Source organism: Sipha flava, unplaced genomic scaffold (genome assembly GCF_003268045.1).
Source record: "Sipha flava isolate LNK unplaced genomic scaffold, YSA_version1 77_pilon_pilon, whole genome shotgun sequence".
NCBI classification, from domain to species: domain Eukaryota; kingdom Metazoa; phylum Arthropoda; class Insecta; order Hemiptera; family Aphididae; genus Sipha; species Sipha flava.
In genome coordinates this window covers 24,345-33,634 of record NW_020273617.1, presented here as the reverse complement: position 1 = coordinate 33,634, position 9,290 = coordinate 24,345, and the positions used below count along the sequence as shown (strand labels likewise).

The following is a 9,290-nucleotide window of genomic DNA, read 5'->3' as shown; positions in this document are numbered from 1 at the left end:
GACGAACCAAAGTAATATAAAGAGTCATAAACTTGTTCGTACATAGGAGGCTTGGAATAAGGTAAAATTGATAAAAATAGGAAATAGAATCAGTAGTCAAAGAAAGAATAGGAAGAGATTTGAAACATAATACCAAGTGAGGTAGTGGGAATACTCGTAAAAATAATCAAATATGGAAGGATTGGAGTGAGATAAGAATTTCAGGAGAAATTTATCGATGAGCCAACGAAATCTAATATTAAAAGGAAGATACATTGTTTCTACCTCAAATGCACGAAGAAAAGTTGATTTAAAATATCCCGCAATACTTCTTTGATAGTTGTTCTGGAGTTTATTATGTTTTCTCCAATTGAAGAAAGATACATATAAAAACAAACTGATGGTTACGATCGAAGAAAAAAATTATGCATGATGCATGCAGATACATTGGACATGTATATCTCTTATGGTTACCAACCAATTTACCATAACAGTAAGTTAATAATATAATTTTGAACAATTATGAGCTAACTATTTGTAGTGAACTACATACATATTTTTTTAAATGTATTTATATAAATGTGAATTGAATTATTATTGTAATTTGATGAACATGATCCGAGATATTTTTAAGATGACCAATCGAAGAAGAAATTAAAACGATTACAGATGATAGTTGTATTTTTTATAAAATTCTACGTAAATTATTAATTACACCTAAAGCTTCATTCAAGACAACTAAAGTTATTAAAAAACTTGATTGTGTGATTTTTAACAGAATACCTCACATTTTTTGATGTTGGAGGGGTAAACACCCCAAAGACTACCCTTTTGAAATAAACACTGGTTTTCGATATCGTACAAATTTATAGAATTACCCCAGTTATAAAACAAATACATGTTAAAAGGAAGCAGCTGTAATCCAATTTAAAGCATATACCAGATTTATAAACAGATAATAATGAGAAGATATGTGAACCCCACTATGTACCAGTAATTAATAAGACAATGTTAGTCCACCTAAAGCTAAACGAGGTTTGAGATCATATATGGTAGCCAATATAATTTGGAATCAAGTGATACCTATGTATGAAATATTAGGGACGAAAGGAATAATAATGTTACTAAAATAAACATTTGGAAGACTCAAATATTGGCGTCTGGTAAAGATTATGGATTTATATTTCTCATTTGCAACTGTAAACGAAAGACTATTGAAAATAAAATTGAGCTCACTTAAAGTAAGTTTGAGAGATTCAATGGCGAAACTAAGAAATTTTTCGAAGAAAAAACCACTATATCATTAGCATAGATAACGCATTTATGTCCAAACGTAGAGAGGTGGTTAATAATGAAACTAATGGAAATTTTAAAAAGTATTGGACTAAGACAGCTTCTTGGTAGAAGACCAAAAAAGGTAGAACGTGTATTATATGAGCCGAATGGAAAAGTAAAATAGAGATTTCTAATTGATAATATTGAAGTTTCTTTTTTTAAATACTTAAGCTTCATAATACGAAATATTGTTTTAACCACTTTTAACAACTATGATTGGTGGCCACATGAGAAGGTTGGCACAGAGGTAGAATGGACCAGTAGGAATATAATTTATTTTGTGTTTGGCACCACCATTGAAGCTGCACTTTGGATCGTTTCGGGAGAATTTTTGCGAGTGCTCGAATCATAAACAGTGGTTACATTGAATAGGAGAATAGATACTGGGCATGACTTTCAGAAGCATATTGAATACTAAAGGGTGTTGGGGAAATTTCAGCTTTGCAAATTTCAATTCGATAATGCAAGTTATCACAACACTTCCATCTTTTTGATTGAATTGCGTTTGAAACTCTCAATCGGAGTAGGATATAGAACACCATCCCAGAAGATCTTTATAGAAATTACACAATCGAACTTGATTACACTAAAAGAATAAATCGGGTTGATGAAATGCTAGCAGTTAAACCATGTTTTGTTAATCGATTCCAAGCAGAGATGTAAAATGTGTGAAAGAACTTAGTTACATTGAATGACAATTACTCAAACTTGAATTTAAATTAATACATTCCGCAAGAATAATGATAGGACCATTGTAGTCCGATAAAATATTCGTTGAGTGTTGCAGTGTACCTATAATTAAAAGCACTAGGAATATTTCCGATATTGTTGTTAGACACAGGATCGAAGTATTAACATTATAAGACGATGGTGATGACGGGTTATCGGTCGAAGATAAGTATTTAAAACTAACGGCCAGTCGTTGAAATTAAAGACGGTGGATTAACAATTGTTATGTTCATTAGATGAGTTGACATTCAGTCAACTTATAATAATAAAAAAACACATAAACCATATATTTAAGAACTCTTATATATTTAAAAAGATAACTCTTCTGTATTGCGTGTTCAGTCGCATAACGGCTTTGCCATACAAAAAGATAATACTGAGGTTACTGTTTATAGAACAAAAACTAAACATTACAGCTCCTCCAAATTTGATTTAAGAATACATAAAAAAAAATAACAATTACAAAGTAAAATAACAAAATATAAATAACAAACTTATTAATGACAGTTTAAAAAAAAATCGATAGTACTTATAACACTTATTATAATAATATATGATAATTAAAAATAATATATATATATATATATATATAAAATAATAACAAAACTTTTACAAATTAAGTTTATTTGATGGACGTATTACTCGCTTAGGTCTCTTAGTACTCACACAATCATCCTCATCTTGTGCCGACACACCATCCTCTTGAGAACCCAACACTTAGAGGCAACCTTGATAAAGCATCCGCATTACTATTATCTACACCTTTAATAAATTCTATTTTGTATGTATAACTGGATAAAAATATAGCATAACGCAGTAATCTATGTGCTGACATAAGAGAAATTCCTTTCTTTTCACCAAAAATACTGACCAAAGGTTTGTGGTCAGTCCTCAACATTTTATTTTTTTTATTTTTAAAGTTTTCCTGACAATAGGTCATCTAACTTACGGCTAAAAGAATATAAATTTGACATTTTGAAAAAGGTTAACATAAAAAAAAATTACAAAGAATTGAGTCCTCAAAATAAATTCCCTACCGTACACAAACTGGTGGAAATATTTAATGGCAAAAACCAAAGCAAGAGCCTCTTTATCAATTTGAACATAATTCTTTTCATACTCATTTAACGTTCTAGAAGCAAAAGCAATAGGCTTCTCTGATCCATCTGGTATTTTATGAGATAACACAGCTTCCACACCAAAAGGACTAGCATCACTAGCTACTATTAGTTTCAAATTTGGATTATAATGCACCAGAACCTTATTGGATAAAATAGATTCTTTAATTCTAGAAAATGCTTTACTCTGATTCACATTCCACACAAATTGTGTATTGTTTTTTAACAGGGCATATAAAGGACTAGCGATTTGTAATGATGTAAAAATTGGAGAATTAATATGTTAAATTGTGGAAAAGTACTTATATGTTTTTTTTAAATCATTACTTATTATATTATATATTTTTAATATTACCTCTCCGATGATTGTGTCGGTCTGCCTCTTGACAACCGTAGTTCATTCTTCAGGTATGGAATAAGGTGACCAATTTATATTTTAAAATGACAATAACTTTCTTTTTTAACTCACTTATATTAATTTTATTTCAATTACTTATACACACATTAATACATTTATTTTAAACTTTAACAGAATGCTTTACAATTCATTTTATCTTTCTGCATAGACGATCTGCGTAGTCTTTTACACTCGCCTTTGACCGTCTATACCAAAGAATAACAAGAACGGGTCTTCCTTATGTTTGAAAATGTTGCTCTTTATATTTAATGTCGCCTGTGCGCGCGCGCGTGTATGTGTGTGTGTGTTATATTTTATCTTTAGTACTTGTGACTTATTCTTATATTTAATGTATACTGATTATTATAATTATTTAATCGTACATACAATTTTTTTAAAAATATATGAATGCTTAGGCGCATATCATTACAGATTGTAGACATATTTTCTACAAACTTGTCATAATAATTAACCAAACCTAAAAATGCCTTCACATCTTGTGTATTTTTAGTTATTGCCACATTATTAATTGATTTAATTCTTTCATCTGGTATATGAAGACCATTTTTATCTACCTTGTAACCTAAAAAAAGTAACATGATCACTAAAAAATTTACATTTTTCCTTCTTAACTGTTAACCCGCCACAGTAAGTTTATCTAAAACACTAAACAATCTCTCACTCAATTCATTGTCATCTCTCCCAGCTATCACAATATCATCATAAAAACACACAGTTCCCTGTATACCACTTAATAACCTTTCCATTTCTCTTTGTAATAACCCTGGAGCAGAAGCTATACCATATGATAATTAATTAAATATGAACAAACCTTTATAAGTAGATATAGCTGTAATTTTTTTACTCTCTTCACTAAGTAACAACTGCTGATGCGTTTGGCACAAATCTAACGAACAAAATTTAACAGCCCCTTGAAAAACATTCATTAAATCAGCTACTCTTGGAATAGGATATCTATATATTTCCAAATACTTATTAAGTGTAACCTTATAATCCCCACATAATCTAATTGTTCCATCAGTTTTAATTATAGGAACTATAGGCGTATCCCAAGACTAAGTTTCTACAGGAATTATCAATTTAGTATTAACTAATCTATCAATCTCATCACTAACTTTATTCTTTAAAGCAAAGATAAAACTCTAGGTTTAAGAAAAATAGGTTTAAAATCTTTTTTAAGAATCAAATCAAATATTTTGTTCTTATAACACCTCAAAATATCAATAAAAACTAATGGAAAAGTTTATACCACATTCTGGTATGATGTTAATTTACATAATGAGTAAGTACCTGAATGCATTGGAATATTCAACTCAGTTAACCACTCCCGACCAAGAATTGGAGGACTACCTTCTTTAACAACAACTATTTCCAATTCTTTATAAACCATGTTATATTGAACTTTAACTTTTAATACACCTAAAGGCACAATAACAGTATTTTTTATAAGTCTTCAACCGTATGTTAGATTGTTCCACTTTGTTCAAATATTCAATCTCATAATATTTTAAATCTTTAACATTCATAACAGTCATACTTGACCCAGTATCTATTTGAAACTCAACAATTTTATTCTGAATACATAATTTCATAATATAAGGTTGAACATAATTTACATTTACACTTTCTAAATTATATAAATTATCTAAATTTAAATCAATATCACATTGTTCCAAATTATTAACTTTTTTAACTTTAGCTTTACATACTCTTTTTAAATGACCAATCTTAGAACAATTTGAACATGAATATGATTTATACTTACAAGATGACTTTGTGTGACCCTTTGTCCCATAACAATAACAAACCATATCCTTATTACCATTGATATTTGATGTAGTAGCCTTCCCATTATCCTTTTTTCGGTGAAGCTCTGTTCCCAATGTTGTTCTGATACTTCTTACTCTTGAGCTACTTGTTGTAATTAATTGCATGATGTTGATCCAATTTTCTGACATTATTGCTAGCTGATTCCATTGCAAGTCCCAATTCCATACACTTTTTAAAAGTTATCGTTCCTTCTGATAATAGTTTTTTCTTAACATTACTATCCTTAACGCCCCATATGAATTGATCACGGAGACTCATTCAAACTGGTAGCAAATTCGCAAAATTCTGACAACTTCTTAAGTGCCGTAGCAAATTGAATGATTCACTCATCAGCTGCCTGTTTACGCTCTTTAAATTTATAATGTTCTGTTATTAAATTCGTTTTAGGATTAATATAATCCGATAACGATTGTTTAAGATCATCATAACTAAGATCTATGGGGTTTTTTTTAGAAGTACATAAGTCACGAACTAAGGAATACCTATCGTTTCCTAATAACGTTAGAAACATTAACTTATTCTTATGCTTGATAATTTCATTAAGGTTAACATATAACTCGAACCTTTCAACCCACGCATTGAAATCGTCGTCCTTCAAATGTAATTCTGACATTTGCCCTATGCAAAAACGGCTATTACCAACACTAAGAACATTACTTTCAACTTAAGAAGAACCTTGTTCGCTCGGCATCTTGACTTGCTGAATGATCATGTGTTCCAACACTTCCAAAGTTCACACACCCGTGAATATGTTCAATACTTCGTCGCCATTGTTATGTTCATTAGATGAGTTGACACTCAGTCAACTTATAATAATAAAAACACATAAACTATATATTTAAGAACTCTTATATATTTAAAAAGATAACTCTTCTGTACCACGTGTTCAGTCACATAACGGCTTTGCCATACAAAAAGATAATACTGAGGTTACCGTTTATGGAACAAAAACTAAACATTACAACAATAATTTATTTCAGTTTAGGAGACACAGGGCATGCTAAATGAATCATTTTTTGACTTACATTTACTATTTTTACTGGTAACAAGGGTGAAACAATGATCTGGACCACTGGTTATGTTTAAAGACAATTTTGATTCTGAGTTGCCACCCGAAGACAACGGTAGGAAGAGGGGTTATAATAACGGAAAATTAAATACTCGATGTGTATTAAAACTGTTAAACAGCGATTGAAAAAAAAATGGCATTGTACTTGAATACAAATTCTGTTTGCAAGCTAATATATATAGTAATTGTAATAACATCTTAGACTAAGAAAAAAAAAGATTGCCAATATTTATGAAAATAATCAATTTTGTTATATTTCAAACTTTAAACATTAATGAAAAAAAATTGACAAAGACTGACATTGACTTTCGAGCACTAAGTATAACAATTTAAAGGTAAACTTTAATAGTGTTCAAGTAATAAACACACTACTACTTGTTTAACCAATATACAAATATATCTATATATATTTAAATAACATTTGCAGAGGAAATCTTAATTTTTGATTTTAATAATATTGTACATACATATATATAAGTGGCATATACAGGGGGGTGCCTAGTGGGTAATAGCCCACCCCCGAAATGAAAAAATGAAAAATTATTTTAAACATTTGTTATATTTTAATGGTGCTTTATGCTTATTTAAAATTTGCGTCCAACATCAAATTGTTTTGGGACATTCTGTAAAAAAAATGTAGAATGTAGATAAGTACCTACTGTGTTCTGTTAGTAATTCTTAGATAGCAGTGGTAATTAAATTCTGTTCATAGTAGCCTCTCCCAAAAATATTTTCTGTACATGCCACTGATATGTATATATATATATCTTCTTCCATAGCTTTTACAGTCCTTGAAAGACTTTCGCTGCCTCTACTATTTTTTTTACTTTATATATATATATATATATTTATATATAATTATTAATTTTTAAACCAATAATTATATTTACATTGCAGACAATATGTATAATTTATACAACAAATTTATTATGTATCTTATTTTGCAGCATAAATATGATCGTTTTTGTAAAATTAAAATATAAAAACTGTAATATGATGTAAATTTAAAATAAAATGAAAAGATTTCTTTGAATTAATATGCGAAAAATAAAATGTACATGTTAGTTTAAAACAATAATGATTTTTCAAGTAAAACATAAAATTTATGTTTTACTTGAAAAATCAACATTTAATGTTGCGCTAAAAATTTGTTTTTACCATAACCTAATAAAAATGAAGAGTTTCATGATGAAACAAAACTTAAATTTATAGTAAGATTATTATGTTTACACATATTCCATAAAATATGCTAAAGTAGATAATGTACTCAAAAATTCAAAATAAGAATTAGAAAATTTGTGGAAAAATAATTCTAGAACCTTAATTTATGAATATCTATCAGTTCCCAAATTATAATTACATTATGTAAGTAGTATGCAAATTGTGACCAGTAGGTCACTTAAAAAACACATTATTTTAGTTACTTCCGGTTGGAAAAAATCACAAAACAATAGTAATATACTATTCTAATAATAATATTGTTCAATAAACATCTGACCCAATAATGAAGAACCTACATTAAGTTTGGAGATATTGACATTTATGAGTATAAAAAATACATTCAGTAGGTATCTGATCAATTATGCATAAATAAGCTTTATACAAATTCCAACAGGGCAGTAACAAATTGATTATCTTTTGTCATTAGGTATTACATACTAAGTAAATTCAAACAACAACAACTCATAGAGTTTAAAAATTGTTGACTTTTAGTTGGTAAATTATTTTCATAAGGATTTCAGTTTTTTTAAAATAAATGTGTTATCATTTGCATAATACATACATAATATAGATTAGGTACTAATTATTTTTCCTTTTAAGATTAAATAACAGTTTATGAGAAGAATATTTTTTAAAAAATGTAGATTGTAATTTTTTGCATTACATATCAGGTGTTAACAATCTAAAAAGTTTGCAGCCATCAGTAATTCCAATGCGATTTGCGGTGGAATGGGAAACTCCGGTATTTCAGTTGAGCTATTAGTGTAACGAGCTTTATACGTAAAGTACATACACACCTTTTGTAAAACGTGCGAGCTAAAAAAAAAATAATACATGTACTCTGTTATCAACCACTTACCAAACATAGGTACTAACGGTATTTCTCTGAAATGGATTTCATTGGTTTCGTTTTCAGCAAACTGTCCAGGGCCACTCAACATAGCTTTGATCGTGCCTGACATCAAGGCGTGCTCTCGTTTCACAATGAATTCATGACCGTCGCTTGAGATTAATTTAACGTACATGGCGTCTGGACCCTCGCAATTGCCATACGAGACGTTCTCCTCGTCCTGGGTACAAAAAAAAAAAAAAAAATCATAAAACGCACATCACGGTTTTCGGTATAATTGCACGGTCACGATCGTCTTCGTCCTCACCTGTCCATCTTCCGCCATGTCGACGCTCATCTTGTTGGGCAACGGAGAACAACGACCTGGCGAGACGAGTGGTGCAACCCGAACGGAACCGACTGCACGCGGAACAAGTCGGCGGACGAACTCCGGCCGTTGACGGTTATCGCGGAATCCCGTAAAAATCCTGTGACCAAGTGGCGAGTGGTACCGTCGCCGCGGTCTTATCCTCTTATCACCAGGAAAGAAGTGCGAATAAGTGCGGGTGTGCGCGTGCGCGCAAGCCGACCGGACGCAATGCACCAACCGAATCGCGTCGATCGCGAAACATATGACGCACCGCGGTAACGATTGGTCGTCCCTGTCGGCCAGCGCCGTCGCCGTGCGGGGCCCACTGCGTCGAGTAGCGTTATCACGTTCACGTTGACCGTGACGAGCGCGTGTGCGACAGAGACGGTGAG

The 9,290-nt window shown here is 30.8% G+C and overlaps 1 protein-coding gene across 1 annotated transcript; it reads right to left on the bottom strand.

Moving 5' to 3' along the window:
• Window positions 1-8,324: 8,324 nt before the first annotated feature.
• Window positions 8,325-9,197, bottom strand: LOC112692884 (elongin-C). The gene is made up of 3 exons (XM_025567699.1): window positions 8,857-9,197; window positions 8,576-8,769; window positions 8,325-8,515 (listed from the first exon to the last, which is right to left on the bottom strand). The coding sequence occupies exons 1-3, from the start codon at window positions 8,884-8,886 to the stop codon at window positions 8,374-8,376; spliced, it is 366 nt and encodes a 121-aa protein (XP_025423484.1). The 5' UTR covers window positions 8,887-9,197; the 3' UTR covers window positions 8,325-8,373.
• Window positions 9,198-9,290: the final 93 nt, after the last annotated feature.

Coding starts and splice junctions, on each gene's coding strand:
- LOC112692884 (XM_025567699.1), bottom strand. CDS start 8,886: ATGAGCGTCGACATGGCGGAAGATGGACAG. Junction 8,770..8,856: donor ACATGGCGGAAGATGGACAG/GTGAGGACGAAG, acceptor TTTTGTACCCAG/GACGAGGAGAACGTCTCGTA. Junction 8,516..8,575: donor ATCCATTTCAGAGAAATACC/GTTAGTACCTAT, acceptor TTTTTTTTTTAG/CTCGCACGTTTTACAAAAGG.